General features: G+C 40.9%; 2 protein-coding genes across 3 annotated transcripts; both read right to left on the reverse strand.

Annotated features, from left to right (window-relative positions):
- Window positions 1-911: 911 nt before the first annotated feature.
- LOC115733756 (probable arabinosyltransferase ARAD1) lies at window positions 912-3732 on the reverse strand. Its single transcript, XM_030664382.2, has 2 exons — window positions 2737-3732; window positions 912-1777 (listed from the first exon to the last, which is right to left on the reverse strand). The coding sequence occupies exons 1-2, from the start codon at window positions 3688-3690 to the stop codon at window positions 1223-1225; spliced, it is 1509 nt and encodes a 502-aa protein (XP_030520242.1). The 5' UTR covers window positions 3691-3732; the 3' UTR covers window positions 912-1222.
- A 5066-nt stretch (window positions 3733-8798) lies between these two features.
- Window positions 8799-12800, reverse strand: LOC115731547 (zinc finger protein VAR3, chloroplastic-like). Of its 2 annotated transcripts, XM_030662226.2 has the most exons (6): window positions 12221-12797; window positions 12004-12121; window positions 10913-11190; window positions 10700-10798; window positions 9745-10577; window positions 8799-9618 (listed from the first exon to the last, which is right to left on the reverse strand). In XM_030662226.2, the coding sequence occupies exons 1-6, from the start codon at window positions 12676-12678 to the stop codon at window positions 9011-9013; spliced, it is 2394 nt and encodes a 797-aa protein (XP_030518086.1). In that variant the 5' UTR covers window positions 12679-12797; the 3' UTR covers window positions 8799-9010. The 2 variants fall into 2 exon arrangements, with proteins under 2 accessions (XP_030518086.1, XP_030518071.1); XM_030662211.2 differs by having other exon boundaries at window positions 8799-10577; window positions 12221-12800.
- Between the last annotated feature and the right edge of the window lie 5985 nt (window positions 12801-18785).

Below are 18785 nucleotides of genomic sequence, written 5' to 3' on the forward strand. Positions count from 1 at the left end.
AAGTGTTGCAGCTGCTGATTTAGGTGATATAGGCCATCTTGACAGATTTTCGCCAGCATTGACCCTGATAATTAATGACAAAACACTCAGGCTCATGTGCTGAAACTATTAGCGAGCATAACAGCAAATATTAAGCAGTACGTATTTTACAACATTCAATTCGAACAGGAATCTAAAATCCATTCATAAAAATCCCAAGTTACTAAACTCAAGAATGTTGGGGCGTGGTTCATGGTCCCCCATCAACAAGAAGAAGTCACGGGATCCCGCCGGAGGTCTCAGTGCTTTCTCATTCCTAGGGTGGCACTGCACAAATCTCTCGTAAATCCACCTTGCGAGCTCAACCTCATTGTACCTAAGCTTGAACTTTTTGACGATTGCCCATTCAACTCATCCACTTCTCGAAAAATAATTTTGAAAAAGTCCATGGAGCTTGCTAAAACAAAAACGAAAAAACAAAAAAATTGAGCCACCGATACAGAATGACAGTCCTTTTGCGTTGAAAATTTTAATTTTAAACAGTTTTGAAAGAAAATGAAAATTGAAAGAAATGGTGATTGTGCAAAGGCAGGGCCTTGCTTGACCTCGTGCGGTGGTAGCCAGAGTATCTTTTGTTCTTGGTTATAAAACAGAGTTTCTTCTAGACGGTAACAGGGCACTTCAAACTGAGACTTTTGGGTGAAAGCAGAGGAAGCTATATGCATTAGTCGACGAATGATTGGACTGCTTAAATGTGGACTGATAGATATATTGTTTGAATGCTGGATGAAGCCAGGGGACCTGAGATTGAACCTTGTTACTTGAGGAAAGATGTAAATCAGATGTTGACTGTAAATTCAGCAAAAGAGAAAAAGTCACAGATAAATGTTACTTTGGTATTATACCCATCTCAACCACATTTAGGAGCTTGTAATGCCATTCGAATATTCATGAACTCATTCGGCTACCCAAGAGATTCGCCGCTTAATGTGGTCGCACCCAGTAAGTTCTATAGGATGAGGCCATAAATCGCTGAAAAGTTCGAAAGAAAGCTATAGATCCTGGAAGAATTGCTCGGACAATTACTTCATTCCTTTCTATTTTTCCTCTGCAACAATTACAGCTTCAGTCTCAAAATCTGCAGTGAGAAGACATGCATGCGGCCTCTCTGTCTTTCTCAGGCAGGACAACGTTGAAGGCTCTTGAAAAAAAGGGAGCCACAAAGAATGAAATGTGTATCTTTTCACCAAAAATTATGGGGCAATTGGAATGATATCGATCTGCTGTCTGCGTGGCCTAGAGCATGAGCAAATCTCCTAGACTTGTGCAACTTCATTCTAATGGAAGGAACCTTACGAGCTACGGCTTGCCATATCATTTGGACAGCATCTCCATCTTTGGATGGGTACCGAAACTCATAGAAATCCTCGACTTCTTTCAATCTCCGCCACATTCGGGTCCACTCATCCTTCCCAATACTCCTAATATAATTCATGAGGAAGTTTTCTTTTATAGCATCGGAAGTGCGAACAAAGATGCAGAATTGGGAGTAGTCAAGGACATCCTCATACGGAAGCTCGATTTCATCACTAATGATGACCGGGACACAGTGACTGGCAATGGCATCAAAGAGGCGATTGGATGATGGGGTATCACCAGCTATGTTGAGGCAAAACTTGGACGACCGCATTCCCTGTGTAGCTTTTCTGACACCATCCTTTCGAACGCTTCCAAATGAGAAATGTACATCTTTCTCATTCTTTAGGAGATAGAACAACTCTTGCCGCACATATCCACCCTATTTATCAGAAATGAGAAGGCAAAAAATCAGATGTCTTGATCTGTTAGTTCACGATTGCATATGGTAACTCAACTTCCTTTAATTCTCCAAAAAAACAAGTTTTCATTTTCCGAACTAACTTTCAAAGAACTCAAAAAGAAATCATAAAATTCAAGAAGTCCTTTTCTAATTATACCGGTTAGAAAGAGAACGAAATTATATTCACTAGTAACAGCACTCGCCAGAACCCCTAATCAATGAAAATTTCCGCAACTACATTTCCATGTTTAGGAATAAGGCTGCACTGTGACATGGATTCTACTCTTTGTAACAATTCTGATCCGTGTAAGTCATGTAATCTTCAAGAACGGATTCCTTTCAGCTTAAACAAATAAAGTTTCTGTTGAATTCACACAAAATCAGTGTTCTTGGAATTATCATCTGATAGAAACCCGAGCAGACAAGGAAAAACTTTCTCCTTGTATACTCTCGAAGTAATCACCGTAAAATTAGGCTGAACTCAGACCTCTATCTCTTGCAAATGCAATTGAGACACCAAAAACAGTAGATTCAACTCGCATAACCTTTTTAAAAAGTCTGGCCATCAATTATTAGTGGCACAGATTGAGTTTGATGGTCAAGCAAATGAACTAGGATAATCAGCAAAAGATAACACTACAAGTGACATGCACAAACAACAAATTCCAAGAGACACAAAGGACTGCAGATGATCATCACCCATAACAACTGTAGAGTAGAGCTAACCATTTACTTCTATAATTTCTCTTTTACAAACGAGCATAAGCAAATGCAAGCACAAAGATGAAATCAGAAAAGGTGAAAGAGAAACTATGCATGAGAAAGAACACAGTATCTAAAGGAGCAAGTCAAGAACAGGCTTAAACATCACACCCTAGTGTCCATATTCAGTGGCTGACATAGCATTCTATCCAGACACTGGCAAAGGGAGAACTTACATCTTTTCTGTATATGGCACCTTGGAAGTACAGCAAAGTTGGACGGCTATCGAAACCCGAGGTATCATCAACATAGTTCCTGATCACATGTTTGTATGGCGCAATCACATCCTTGTCGACATTGGCAATATTCGGAGGGTACCTCCCAAAGTCTGCTAATATAAACATAGCTGGCCACAGCATCATCCTTGCATCCAACATGCTATTTGGATGGTGAGCCACTATTACATGGTCTCTCCCACCAGACCTCTTCCATTCTGGTTGAGCTGTCAAATAGCTGACCAACTTCTCCTGAAGCAACTTATTCTTGCTCTTCTTCTGATGCGGGTTCACCTTTGAGTACCTGTTGTAACTTAAGGAAGAGAAGAACGGGACATATATCACATCAGCTTCGCTGGAATTACGGACCCTGACCGCACCGCGACCCCCTAACATATCGGCAAACTCCGAGGACAGGAGATCCAAAGTCAGCCAATACTCTATGCTGTGCTGCAAGTTCAATCCACCAGGGTAATCCGGAATTTTAGTCCGAATGTCAGGCCAAACGCCGTTTCCTTTGGCTTTCCAATCCAATAGTCCAAAATGAAATTCTGGGGGCAGATCATACATGTACACCTTGAGAGCTACTTTATTATTATCGGGCAAACTGCATTTCACATCCGTCTTTGCTCTCGGTGCTTCGCCAGGTTCTTCTTCACCGTCCATGAGAATCGAGCGGTTCCCGACCGAGGCATTGACGTCATCCTCGTTCCGGCTATCACGGTTGCTGGCGTCCAATGTGGCAAGAAGTTTGGAAGTGGGCAACAAGCTGTGGTCGATGAAGCGAGGCCGACCGCCGGCAGATTGCAGCACGAAGAACCAAGACAGTAGGAACACGATCGACGTCACCGTGAACAGAGAGAAGAGCGATTTGCGCGAGAGAATCCCGAGGGCCGGATTATTCCTTTCGGCCATTACGACTCCTCCTCCACGCCGGGCAAAATCAGCGATTCCGGGCAGAGAAAGTCATCCCCGCGTCCCAACCAACGGAGACGAACAGATTCCAAACGTAAGCGGTGTATGCCAAAAGACCCACGCTCGCAAAAAAGAAAGAAAAAAGGTCACGTGCGCGAATCGAACCGACCATGAAATGCTCGTCACGTTCTCATTCGAGATCGCCACTTCCCCGCAATGCGGATGCCTACCGGAAAAGGAAGCACGGAAAACGAAGCAATGCGACACGGGAAGGAGGAGGCTCACGAGGAGCACGATGGCACGGCTTCCCCAAAACGTCGTCGTGGTCGTTGGCGTCGTCGCAGCGATGGTTCTCCGGCGCTATACAATGGGTGCGAGAGAGCAGGACGGGAACGCAGGGTACAGGCGACCGGGTGACGTCGCGAGACGAGGAACAGAGCGTCTTCGAATGGGAGAGGGATCAAATGGCGATGGGTGGGTGGTCGGCCCGGATGAAGAGGAGGAAGAAGGAAGGAAGGAAGGTGAGGCAGGATTGAGAGAGAGTCTAGAGAGAGAGAGAGAGAGAGAGAGAGAGCGTAGGAATAGGGGCGACTGTGGAAGCGGGCTCTCTGTTTCCGCTTGCAAGGCTTTTCGTTTCCTTGGTCGGACGTGTTCTTCTCTCTCCCCTAAAGCTTTCATTTTTTTTTCCCCTTTTTTCGTCCCCTGTTTTTTTACCCCCCTTTTTTTTTTCTGTATGAATTTTCCCTAAATATTTCTCCTGTTCTTTGAAATTATTATTTTAGGATGATTGATGGCCAGGATGGGTGGTTCTCACTTTAGAATCGAGAAACGCCCGCTAGAGACCGGTTCCACAAAATGCGAACCGTGAACCACTCTCTCGTTCCATGGATCCATCCTAGAACCGAACCATCGGTTCCCGGATGGATCTATGGAACCCGTTCTACTGAGCATCGGCATCAATTAAAAAGATATGCGGGTGAACCGAGGTCCTGTATAAGTAAAATTACAAGAACTCGGTCAAAATTCAAGACCTTGATAAATCAAAATACTTGAGAGATTGGGATGTTTCTGGGTGCGAGATCCAACAGAAAATCACTGAATCTATGAAGTACCAAGAAGTTGAGAATATTCCAAGCTATAGAAGTAAAACTCCTGCTTCAACAGTCCTGGGAGTCACGTGAATCAAAATTTGAGGGAGATATCTTCAATCAAAAAAATGTATATTTTTATTATATAAATAGGAGTTGTCCAGTTGAATAGTTCTCACCCGAAATCGGGATCGAATCGCTACCTGCCGGTTCTAGCAAATTGGAACCGATAACCGGATCGGTATCCGCCGGTTGCCATTCAAAATCAATCGATTGGGTATGGTCCAATCCGATTTGGGTGGGTCTCAATTTTTTTGTTCACCCCTATTATTATTCGCTATTTTTTTGATTTGTTATGAAGCTGTTTTTCTCGGTAGAAAGAAAAGAACCAAAAAAAGATAATATAGCGAAGATCACGTCATAGGGGTGTTGACCGACGCATCCACATCTCGACAAAGCAACCTCTCGCGCCGATTGGATCGACCGCAGATTAGAGCGTCTCGGTTATCATTACCCGGTCTATGCAAAGGCCGGGTCCAGGCGAGAATCGACCCTCTCAGCACCAATAGAAAGTGTCGTGACTTGGAGCAAGGATTTGGGGGAAAAGTGTTAGACAAGTCCCTAAATATATTGCATTAGTACTAATTTAGGCCTAAAACTTTTGACAATTGAATCATTTTAGCTAATTTTAGCAGAATATTATTGACGTGAACGTCGGGCGATCTACGTGGCAGGTCCTTCTTCACTAACCGGCCGGCCTCGGAAGAACTTTTCCGTGTCTACAACTGAACCGGGGGATCCCAATAAAAGGTCAATTTGTTTGGTCTCGTCTTTCCTCTTTCAAGAATGCTCGATCAAACCACCACCATCGCCCCACTCCTAGCCTCAGATTGGGCCTGCCTAAGACAGACAGTCAATCTCAGCAATTCTTTTTCTCCTTGTTCACATAATGAAAGGCAATCTCCGTGGGCTCTCAAGGACCAAGTTTCAAGTCAACGAGGAAGGTTTTGAGCTACGCGTGCAATAACTTCTGCATCGAATCGATCAACAACAAATCGTAACAACTGGTGATCTGACGACATCGACTGGGTTCGGTGATATCTTCGCATGGGACTTAACTAGCCTGTAATATACTTGTCGTCTAGTCTCTCCTTGTTGGAGCAGAAGTAGGTGGTTTCTTTCGTGCAGGTCATTTTACTTGGTATCTGAAATTTTTCTTATATCGTCGAAGCCATGGAGCACCGATACTTTTCAAAAGCCTTCATGTCATATTCAATACTCCGACACTCTTCGACATGCGATTGATATGTAGTCAGTGCTCCAGACACACCAACAACACACGAGTTCAACATCCCGACATGCCATTTGGACATGCACGAGATCTTTTTTTTACGGAGTCAAACTCCGCGCCTATGATACTATCTTCCTTGACCGACACGTAGTCATCACTTGAGACACACTAACGACACTTGAGTCCAGCATCCCGACACGCCATTTCAACACACATGAGATCAATTTTAAGCATTTTCAATAAATTAGAGATCAAAATATAAATGTTTAATACACACACTTAAGTTATATATCTAGTCATCTCACCGTTAATATACACAACCAGTCCCAATGACAAAAAAAAAAAAAAAACGAATTGTGAATCACTAACAAAAGAAAAAGAAGAAACTCATCGCTAATATTTTAAAACATACATAATAATTTATCATTTATATAAAACTATACATTTAATATACGTGTCCCAACGTATCGAAATTCTTTACTGTTTTTAAAAATCATGTGTCGACATATCGTATCGCATCGCATGTTGAGTCGATTCTATAGCCCCAGAGGGACTATTACGGTGTAGCTCTCTAGAGTCTAGAGGACCAGGTGCGGTTCTCCCCGTTCGATGCTTTTGTCTCCCGGTCGGAATTGAAAACGATATCGTCACAGACCAATTCGACAGAGGCCGGTATCTCGACGAATTGAATAATCGCCTTCCGGTCCGGGACCATGCGGGTTAATAAAATAACAACCCCGGTTCAAGATCTGAGGACTGTCCAAGACTATGTGCATTAACTGAAGGGCGGATCTGTTTTTGGAGCTGTAGATATTGCAGAATCATAACTGGGGCAGTCAAAGACCGACTGGCTGGCTGGCACAAATAATTACAGCTTCCGCCCGTGATAGTTATGCTCATTTGGCAAGGTCTCCTTTCCAGGACACTTTATTGGTAACTTCCTAAAGCGGATCTGGAGTTGTTGAACAACTTCTCGATTGATGAAAGACGACAATTGGCTTATGAATAGGAGACACTCATGCTGCCGGTGTCTTTCTTAACATCGTGGGACAAAATTAAAGGGTCCACACTCCACAGCACGAAAAAAAAAAGAAAGAAGAAGGTTAAATTAGTATACTCGTGATAAATTTACCTTCAAATTAATTTTTTTAACCTCAAAAAGCCTCAAATTTGTATATTTGTGATCAATTTACCACGAATTAATTTTTTAACCAAAAAAAAAATCTCATACTTGTTGCACTTGTGATAATAGTTTCCATTATATTGAATTAATATTACGAAAAGCTCTAAATTGATACACATGCGACAAACGGAAGATAAAAACCCTAAACTGATTTACCCGCTAATTGCCACGTATCATCTAATTCGACAACTTGAAAATAAAGTTTTGACCGAAACTAACGGAGAGTAAATTCATCACACGTGTACCGATTTAGGATTTTTGCTAGCAAAAAAATTAATTTGAAACAAATTTATCATGTGTATATCAATTTAAGATTTTTCGTTGTATTAATCCAAAATTAAAAGGATCATTCAACTTTTGGCCACGAAAAAAGCATGGGAAGAGCCTTTGGCTAGTCCTTGCCTGTTCAGAAAGAGAAGGAAAGACTGCCTCCGTCCAAAAGCTGAGCAAAAAAAGTCATCACCTTTACAATTGCATTTTTTCACCTGGGGCAACCCAAAAATCTGACCCTGATTACTACCAGAGCAAGAGCAAGAGCAACTTATTCTACTTGTTATGTAAAGCGCGAGAGACAATAGTAGATCAGGGGCCAGATTCTGGCACATGCTACTACATTTGCAGATTCAGTTTTGTACTGGCTGTAAAACCTAGTCATCCACGTGACAGTGAAATGCAGAAACCGCAGCCCTCCAACAAGCAGCTGAGAAACAAGGAGGCAACAGTCCTCGTCTATATTTGTCTCGATGAATAAAGCAGAGTGAAATATGACCAATTTGGCAAACTCATATTGTTCTAACAGGGTCCACTTTCCCCCTCCCTTCTCTGTCAAACCAAGCGTTAGAATAGCAAAGTTCCTGCAAAGCGTCCCTTCTATTTCTATAACATGATTATCACATACTCGCTAACCTACATAAGCCAGTATATCTAGATATACATCGTGTGCCCAAATGAAATTTTTTGCAAAGAAAATTATAACATGCGTAATTAGCATTTCTCCCCTTTTACTTAAATTTATCTCCACTAGCTAACTTTGCTATATATAAAATTCAATACCACATGTCAGCAAGGTGCCACTGAATTGAGGACATTACTTTAAATACATCCTATTCTCAGTGATGTACTATCCTCCTCTGATCATCTTATCAAAGTGTTCCTAAAAGCATGCCGAATTAAAAATACCAGATTATGGTAAGTGATATAAGACTGAGAGTTCGCAAATAAAAGATTAAAAAAATAAATAAAAATAACACTAGACTGCAAAAGTGGAATTCTCTACTAAAATTACCTTCTGCAGGTTCCCCGACAACAATGTGAAGCTTCATCTCACCGTTCCACATACAAGGAACACAGGAGTCACAACCACAGGGAGACCACCTGTTCAACACCACCCACCCTCCCTTACAACTACTTCTCCTATCCCTGAAAACCAAAATTTCCTTCATCTTTTACCAATCCGAGCACGGTTCATCACCCTAAAAAAGATCCTCCTGCCACACACATTCTCCAACACCTCACTCTCCATCTTCTCCACAAGCACATTGCTTTTATCTCCCCTTGTTATATTGACTATAAGCAATGGCACAAGAGGTACGAAGCGCCTTAAGAAATCATAAGCTGAGACCTGAAGGCTCGAGATGTTTTCTGCGGACTTTGTAAATAGATAAAGAATCACTTTCTGAAGTAAACTATTAACTTTAAAAAAAAAATTGCCAAGTAAATGATTTTACAAAGCATCAAAACAGTTGGAAAACCTGGATATCACTTATTCTCATTTTCGTTTTTCACAGGTTCAGAGGTCACAACCGGGAGATTCCTTCTATACTGAGAAGAAGTCAGCCTCCTCTCTAATGGCGTCTTCCTCTTGCTCACCACAAACCTGTTTACTCCTTTCCGCATTGGCATTATTGATGGAAAATCCTCATCTGGTATTTGGCTCAGCTCTGAAATGTCCTTAATCTGGGCAACACGTCGGAACCACCTCTCTGCCTTTGCCTCCTCTGACATGTCCAAAGGATTAGGTTCTTTCACGGCTGAACCCTCCAAGCTCTTACCTCTCCACTGCTCTCTCACATTCAAACTTTCTGATGGTTGGCGTGAACTGCTCACCAGATTTGTCCTTTCTCTTGTATCTCTACCAGCTTGAAACGATCCAACACCACTCCTGCTGCTTGTCTGATGATTGCCAAAGTCCTGCAGCGTCCCTATATTATTTGCCCCTTTAGTCATGGTTGAACTATTTTGAGTTGAATTCTCTACAGGAGGTTTTATATTCAAGCTCCCACCATCAATATGCTGGTTTTCCATTGGTTGCTCATTGCGATTAGGCAGCATCGAACTTGAATCATTTGCCTCCAGTGGAAGCTCCCCTGGAGATGCAGGAGTTGATTTTGTATCAAAATTAGTAGTATAGGCACTGTGAGGCTGCTGGTATTCCTTCCTAGCAAAGGACCCAGGTGGGAATGCCACAAAGGGAACAAAGTTGGAATTGTTACCTTGTTCCGTTGCGGCACGTCTCTTGTATGTTGGAGAAGTCAAGGTATGATCTTTCATCCTTCCAACTGCAGATCGGTTCTCTCGCTTATGCATGGGCATGGTCTCAGGGAAATGTTCATCAGAAGTGGCAGATGGCAGATCTCGAGCATCATGTAACTCTGCAATTCTCCTAAACCATCTCTCAGAATTTTCTTCTCCTCCATCTTGGCTTTCGGTATGGATAACTGGCTCGCAAGAAGACAGTTGACCAGCTCCTGATTTACCAGAGAAGTTAATTCCAGAAACAGAAGAACCTTGATTTCTGGCATTTGAAGCTAGAGAAGCAGCTCCATCTGTCACCAAGTTGTCTGATGCAGTTTCAGAATTTGTGGGTTTCTTTGCAAACATGTCAGCAGGTAAAGGCACAAAAGGAACATAACCAGAATTGTTTCCTCTAGTCTGTCCTTGCTGTGGAGATGATGACTTGGAAAAAGGTGAATCAAGTCTCTTATTTGCATTCCAAGTTCGGTTATCATCAATATTTGGAGTTCCGTCAGCAGTCAAGTTACTTCTGGTCATTCCTTGCCTCGGTGGCATAGTTTCAGGGAAATCTTCATCAGCTATAGCACTGTAAATGCCTGTAGTGCCATCTACTTGTGAAACTTTGTTGAACAAGCTTGGTGCCTTCCCTGCATTGGCAGCTAATCTCCTCTCAAAGTCAATTTTATTATCATTTTCAACAGTACCACGACTTAAACCAAATCCAGATGGTACAGTGGATGAAATCTCTCCAGGACGCTTGCATTCACATTTCAAGCATACTTGATTCCTCCCATAGTTGAAGAAGTCACATCTAAGAATGTAAAAAAAAAATGATGATGATAATATTAACAACTTCTCGTATGTCAGACTTGTACTAATAATAGCCACTCACAAAATATTTTGTAAGAAACATCTAAATTAGCAAATACTCACTGAGGACACTCCCACTCTCTGCCTGTCAACTGTCGCTTTGGTCGAGCCTCTTCACATTCAAGGCATTTCATGTTTCTCGCAAAATTCATAAAACTACACCTGCTCGTAAATGTCAATTGAGAGATTCAATTCACATATCATAAGAAGTGGTTTATACAGAATGGTAAAATTACAGATGAAATTCAGTTTGGGTACAGAGAACAAGGCACTTGCCTTGGGCAGATCCAATCACCTCTTTTCATTTCAATATCTGGCCTACGGGGCCTAGGAATTTGTCCATAGCCACCAGAGAACTGGTTCTCGAGAGAACCAGCAAAGTTCAATGGTGGAGCAAAATTACTTGGATTTGCCATCTCCTGTAGCAGATTCCGTACTGATGCAATTAAATTTCGATTACCAAAGTCACTTTTTTCTGGTGTGGTGGGACTGCAGGCATAACTCAATATAAACCTCATCAGATCAATTGTTTGCGCTTTATCGCCATCAACAATCTATGCAATGAAAACAAGCAAAAAGAATGCCGAAATCAGATGTCAATTTTGACTGCCATAACACAATATCCACAAAATTGCTCGGTCACAAAGACACATCACGAATGATGAACCCTCATCAATCTACCAGAAAAACTATGAGCTCCAAGTAATGCAGTGATCTGTGACTGTAGAGGAAAAATTCACCAAAACTTAGTAACACAGATCTGCCATAATAAAGGGTGAGTTTCAGCAAAAATGAATAAGCACAGTATTACCTGCAAAACAATGAACTAGATTACCTAAAATAAGGATGGCTTCTGACAAGGTTGCAGCAAATAGACTAGAAGGGTGAAAATGAACCGGAAAAATTAAAGCATTATCTACTGTATGCAGAATCGAAACTAACTTTAAACTACAAAGTGACTGCGCTACCTACACACAACCACAACTTCAAATTGGCGAAAGTTACACTTGACCCAATTATGAGAAGCGGGTCCTAAGAAGAAAACTAGACCAAATCGAAATCTTAACACCTAAGATTCAACCACTAAATGCAAGTCCGCAAGAACTGTTTGTGTATGCCAAATGATCTGGAAATTTTGGATAGAGTAGGAGGCCATCAGCAAAGCAGGCAAGCGCGTACAATTTGCAAACCAAATGACCTTGCTCACCATGTGTACGAACATAAAGAAAGATCGGATAAGATGAGTACCTAAAGCTCACTTGGTAACGCCAATTTTGATGTTGTGTGCATATTTAACAACCAACAAGCAAATAAAGTATCAGCGCAACAAAATTACAAGCAAAGGAAAAGTGAAAATGAGTTCTTACACCAACTTCTTCCCCACTCATAAACGCCCTCATTTTTCTGATGGAATCATCAGCATTCCTGAACAAAAAAGGAGCTCCATTTTCGACCACCACCTCAATATCTCTCTTTGAGAGTGCCCTACACAACCAAATCCAGGCGTGAATATTACCCATCGCCGAAAAAAAAAAAAAAAAAAAGCAACTATGAAGAGTACGAAGATTTCCATACAAACGGTACCTCAAAAGATGAGGCCGATCGCTTGCAAAAGCCAAGCCAGCCTCAGCCGCGCGAAGGAACTCCTCCTGCAATTCCACGCCAGCCACGAACTCGGCCTCGCCGCCAATTCCCCGCGCCGCCACTACACCCAATCCCTCCTTGCGCATATAACCACCGGCCGACAAGCTCCTGATGAGATTGAGCCACTCCGGCCACGGATGAGCGGCGTCGGAGAAACGGTCGTCTCTGACGGCGTTAGCCTGAGCGTGAAATTGCTGCGAAGAGGACTTGATTCGGAGTGGAAGGAGACGATGGGTAGAAGCGCCAAGGATGTGGTGGTGGAGAGTGCGGGAGGTGAGAGAAGATAGGTGGCGGGGTTGGCGGCAGTGGTGGTGGAGGCGAGCTAGGCGGGGGAAGGAGGGGCAGCGCTGCGGGAGAGGGGCGGCGAGGAACATCAGGAACCTGGTGGCGCCGCCCATTCTCGTAGTCCTCGTCGCCGCCGGCGATGCTTAAACCCTAGGCGGGGAACGGAGCTCGGGTTCGTGGTCGGCGGTTCGGGTTTGGCCTATATGATAAACCCCGACCTCGATTTCATGTTTTGGGTCGCGCGAACCCTTTTTGCCATGTCGGATGATAATTTCGCTTTTACCCGAAAATAAAAAAAAAAAGTCCAAAGGACATGACAAGTATCAAAATTTACGCAAAATGCTCATTTTAGTCCCAAAAATTTTCGTTAGCTCGATTAAGGGTCAAATAAAAGAAAAAGATCACTTTAAATGCTAACCGCGAGAGATTCGAAAAAAAAAAATATGCGTGGTATTTATAGTTAAAACGTTTTAGTGGCATGTTGTTTATAATTAATAATTAGTCTATGTGGTAAATTTTTTAAAAAAGATTTCAGTCCCCATGACCAATTTTTTCAAAAAACTTCAATCGCAAACTTAATAATAAGCTAAAAAACAAATTTAAAATTTAAAAAAAGAAAAGGAAAGGGGAATTCATCGACGAGGGCTTACACAGCCCTCCCCGCTAGCGAGGGTCGCTGGTCCTCGTCTCGGTCTGGCCGAGGGCTGCCATTTGTGCAGGATGACAAAGTTTTTGGTGGCCATGGTATTGGCACAGGATGAAGAAGTGGGTGAAAGCCGAACCGTAGGAGAGCATGCTTCAGGCATTTCGTCGAACACTTGCTGCGCGAACCTAAGCAAATCAAATTTAGACCAAGGTGAAGATGAGCCACTCGCCAGCAAACATGGTCTTCTTCGATAACATGGCTTTTTTATGACGAGGAGATTTGAGACTTGGGTCACTTATACCTCCTCGTTACTCGCTTGTGATGGGTAATTTGCATTTGCTCTCATCTCGCTCAATTTTAATTTGCTTTGCTAACGTGCCTCCGAAGTTGTGATTCGATTGCGCGATGTCCGCCGATCTGGGTTGGGTTGGGTATTAGAGATACTCGACCCCTACACACCACTAGATATTATACAAACTTTGAGGTTACCAACTCAGAATAATCTAAATTTGGGGCAAGAGTGTTTTCTCTTTCATTTGTACAATGAAAATTTTATTGCTGTATATAAAGCAAACTTCCGAATATTGGTGCCCATCTTGAATTTGCAATTGTACTCTAAGTTAGTGAAGTAATTGAGGAGTGATGCTTTTACCGCTTTGTGTTTACACTTACAATCGAAAGATCTCAATTAAACTATGCAATGACTTATTTTAGGTAGAGAAACAAAAGAAAATGGAGGGAAAACATAATCATGATGGTAAAAGAAATTTGGAGAAAACTATTACGCTCCGGTTAATATTGAATATTTAACTAATCGGAAAATGGATATCACAAGTATCATAACTTTGAGTGTCAATTACAAAAAAAAAAAAAAATCCTACATCTATTGTACAAATGCTAATTAGGTCCTGAAACTTTTCAATTTTATCAATTGAATTCTAAATATTTTGACGATTTATCAATATAGTTTTTTTGATCAATTTTTATTTGAAAATTACTGATGTGAAAATTAGTTATCCTATGTAGCACAGCTAACACTAACATAGACAATTTTTACAACTTTAAAAATCAAAATTCCTAATTTTTTTTAATTTTTCCTATCTTTTTTTCTTTTCCTAGAAAATGGATTCACTAGAAAATGGGTGTTGAGAAAAGGAAACAAAGCAGGTTTTGGTTCACTGGAAAATGGGTGTTGATCCAAATAGTGAACGAACCTTCGCCAACGGTTGATCTTTAATTTTTTGTTAGATGGGTTCAGTGGTGATTTGGACATGAATCGAATTAACGCGACAAAGAAGATAGACAGTAAATTAAAAATTAACTGACTATAAATGATAGAAAGATATCAACTTTCGATGAACTGAAAAAGCATACCGAGAATTTGTTCTTGATAATTGTGTCTTATAGAAATTACACGTAGCCACACACACACATATATATGTGTGTGTGTGTGTGTATATCCTAATTATAACCGCTCAATTGCAATTATTATGCTAAATACAGTTGTATTTACACCTCGGATATTCTAAGCTTCCTATTTGCATGCCGACCGCATTCACAAATGTTTACAACTTCCCTGACCATTATATCATTTAATCGTCGCTTGATAACTTTGTCTTAATGTTCTCCTCTCCGGCCAACACTAAGCTCGATTTAGATGGCCAACTTGTTGCGCTGTTCATCAAAATCTCATGAATGATTGCCCTTGCCTGTTGATGTCGAAGTTCTCTCGCTGTTGATGGGTACATTATGGATGATCCATGTCTTTAATCGACACGTTCATTTATCTACTTTCTTTTTCCCGGGTCCAACACTTCGTCAAATTTACGGTACTATCGAACATCTATAGTTTTTGTTATCGAAACAAGATGTTCGTTGATCACGCTTCACGCTCCACCGTGTGTCGATAGATGTATTTCATGATCTTCGATAACCGTCATCCATAGTCATTGATGAGGCTTTTTATACTATCGTCGATATCTGCTTTAAGTAATTCTTGCCGAATGGCATGACTTGTCAATACCGATTTCATAATTAAACTCTTTGGCCAAATCGATGTCAGGTTGATTCTAAAGAGTTATCCAATTTTTGGTGGGAAAAAATTACAAAAAAAAAAAGGTTATAAACTTATTACATTTTTGCCAATTTAGTTTTATACTTTTTAATTATGTCAATTGAGTTTAATTCCTTTCCACGTTTTGTCAATTGACACCTAATCATCTTCATATTTTTCCAATTGAACCCATATGGCCAATTTTGGCTGAAAATTATTGATGTGGACGCCAACCGTTCTACTTGGCGCGGTAGACATTAACGTAGATAATTTTTAATAATATATATTTTATTTAGAAATTTTATTAAAATTTTCTTTTTTTTGTTTCATTTTTTTTTCTTTTATTCTCTTTTCCTTTTTTTTTAATTGTGGTTGGCGAGGGTCATAGTCCTTATCCACAGCCACTATGGTCTTGGTGAGGCCATGGCAAGGTTGGCCTCGCCTAAGTCTGTGCAACGTGGCCTCATCTGCGGACATGATGGCCTCGCTACCCTCCTCGGCCATAAAAAAATAATAATAAAAGAAGGAAAAGAGAATAAAATAAAAATAAAAAAATTTTTTTAAAAAATTTTTATAACATAAAAAGATTTGCCCACATCAACATAGGTAGTGCCACGTAGGACGGCGGCATTCGCGTCGCCGATTTTCACCCAAATTTGATCGGATAGAATCAATTGGTAAAACATAAAAATGCTCAGGACTCAATTAGCAAAATTATAAAGTTCAAGACTGAAATTAGCAAAAGTCCAATTTGTTTACAATTTTGTTAATAATTTTCTCGTTTTGGATGCAAACACCAATATAAAAAGATCAAATTTAAAAAAAGAAGAAAAAAAAAGAGCTCTTAAGCGGATTTTGGGAGAAATTATTTTTGCGACCCATTTCGTTTGGTTTAAGTGCTATGTCAAGCAAAACCCGAATGCCTGAAAAGCCCAATTCAAGTCGGAGCTTCGGTTAATCACTTGGTATCATCTTTAAGTCGCTCTTACTAAATGATAATAACTTATCTCAAAGGCCATCCTATTCATCATTGACTCAGCTTGGCCCATTCATTTTAAGCCCAATGGCCCTTCTTCACTCCCTTCAGTCCGAGTTTAACCTCTTCTCCCTCCTTGAAAGTAGAAATTGTATAATTGTGTTATAATCTCCCACCTTCTCGCATAAATTTCTAAATTGACACATACATCAAGCACAATAAAATGCGGGAAATGTAATCGTTCGCATGCTCACTTTGCAGCAGCTTGATAAAACCGTGATGTTGGTCGGTATACCCTAATTGATGTAAAGGAAAATAATTGTAATCTTTCGGTTTGACTATCGTGTTGACTATATTTAGCTCGCAAAACTATACACAAATTGTTTTTTTCTTTTGGTTGGTAAGTAAAATATGGAGAGAGAGAGAGAGAGAGAGAGAGAGAGAGAGAGAGAGTATATGATTAGAGGGGTCCATCAAATAGACTACTCAAGATCTATATACCCAAATTCGCTACGTTTAACGCATGCACATTGCACAAGCCTCGTATAATTGATTTCTTGTGTGTATTACTAATTGATAAACCTCATCTCTTTATAGTCAATACATCCATACATATAGTGTGTATATCTATTTTCGCCACGGTTAGCGTATGCACGTTGCACAAGCCTCCTAAAAATGATTTCTTTTGTGCAGTACAAATCGACAAGGCGTCATCTCTCCATAATTAATACATACATTTATTAATTTATATTTGGGAAGGAGAAAAAGTATCACATTACACCGAAAAAATTACCACCGCCCTTAGCTATCATGTTGGTTATCCAAAGCGTAGCTGTAGCTTCGTCGAACGATCTTCGTTGTCGTTAGAGATGGAGTTCGGCCGACAGCCCTTGCGTCGAACCAAACACGAAATTTAATTAGTTCTCGTGGAGTGTCGGTCACCCTCGAAACTTGTGGGTTAGCTGCTCTTCACAAATTGTGTCTCTTTGGCTTAGTTTAGTTTAGGTCAAGTTTTGAGATCTACGCTGACCTCCTGGTTAAAGACAGCTTAGTTCCCTTGTTTGGCTCCTGGGAAAATGCGAAAGTTTCCCGTCAATATCTGCGACCTGTGAGGGTTATGGAATTAAATGGAGAGACCAAGATATACTCGACACTTTGGTCGTTATTAGCGCTGTCCGGGAAGATGCTGAACAAAGCAATTTTAGGTCTTCGGTAAGAGAGATTAGAGAGGGGCATTTCCTAGGTTGGCCCCGCTTATGGAGTTTGCATAATATTGGCTCATGCACATAGGAAACAACCATGACTTCTTCACCTAATTTCCAAGCGAAAACAGGATGTCAAGATGCTCAATTTCACCAGCCTACCAACTTCCGGCCACTGCCTCCGGCCACCAGCAATATCAATAGCACCCCTCAACCTCCAGTCATCACCTCTCTCTCTCCCCGCTTAGCCAAAATGGTGAGGTCACAACCTTCGACTAGATGGCATGAACATGTACATCAAGGTTTCTTTTCTTTTCTTTTCTTTTCTTTTTTTGTGGGGGGCGGGCTAGAATAAAGATCTTTGATCTGCATGATTGGATAGTTTGAGAAAATTTAGTAAGAACTTTTCAATATGATTAGGTAGTTGATAATATTGGAGAAAATCTTACGTGCTTATAGGAACAATGAGCAACATAATAGTTACTATGGGAGAGAGAGAGAGAGAGAGAGAGAGAGAGAAATTACTTATTATGTGTCCACCAAGGTCTATTTTTAAGGCTTTATCCTATGTTTGAATCTGAGCGACATATCAAAAGAATGCTACTTTGATAATCAAGGCACACCATCATAGAAGCCACTTTGAACCACTTGAAGACTCATGAAATACCATGCAAGTTTCATGAATTGGTTAAGTCTATATTTCTCCCTGCGCAAGTGGTACAAACAAGGATCAGTAATTCACCTACAACTGACGGAACTTGATGAAGTGATTTCTAGTTCATCTCCTAAGTGCCCCAATCGACTGCTCCAATCTTGGGGGTGTAGCGAAAGATTATTTATTCACGCTTACAACAAAGAGATTTGTTTTTCCTTGGCGTTTTGCTTATCCTCCAACTAATTTATTGACATAAATGCGTAAAACTTATCTTGTTCGCTTGGATATTTGTCGGCATTCGCTATGTTGTCAACCCTTCATTGCTCGTTATTTCTCTAGGTTCTTTTGTCATGCATCACTATTAACCAAAATAGCTTAGTTGTGAACTTGTGATGCACAAGATAGTGACCCCTTTATAACTACTATTACAACGACTTGTGCTTTGGCATACCCTCTTTTATTCGTTCTTAATGTCAGAGCATAGCATATAATATTTGTATTGGGGATTAATCCGTTGAAAATATAATTAAAACGAAAGCATCATTTTATTCAGGACGATGACAAGGGTAGTCCTAGTTGCCATCCTAGTAAGGTGTGCTCCGGTACAAAGCAAAATATTTAGTTAACTAGGGTTTTGTTTTAGAGATTTACGCTTGACCTCTCGTGCTTAGAGTCCCCGTGTTTGGCC

Source organism: Rhodamnia argentea, chromosome 10 (assembly GCF_020921035.1).
Source record: "Rhodamnia argentea isolate NSW1041297 chromosome 10, ASM2092103v1, whole genome shotgun sequence".
NCBI lineage: Eukaryota > Viridiplantae > Streptophyta > Magnoliopsida > Myrtales > Myrtaceae > Rhodamnia > Rhodamnia argentea.

Bases quoted from the DNA above. Each gene is read 5' to 3' on its own strand.
- LOC115733756 (XM_030664382.2), bottom strand. From the start codon at position 3,690: ATGGCCGAAAGGAATAATCCGGCCCTCGGGATTCTCTCGCGCAAATCG. The intron at 1,778-2,736 runs GTAAGTTCTCCC...TCTGATAAATAG, and splicing joins GTGCCATATACAGAAAAGAT to GGTGGATATGTGCGGCAAGA.
- LOC115731547 (XM_030662211.2), bottom strand. From the start codon at position 12,678: ATGGGCGGCGCCACCAGGTTCCTGATGTTCCTCGCCGCCCCTCTCCCG. The intron at 12,122-12,220 runs GTACCGTTTGTA...TTGGTTGTGTAG, and splicing joins GATCGGCCTCATCTTTTGAG to GGCACTCTCAAAGAGAGATA. The intron at 10,799-10,912 runs GCAAGTGCCTTG...ATTTACGAGCAG, and splicing joins GGTGATTGGATCTGCCCAAG to GTGTAGTTTTATGAATTTTG.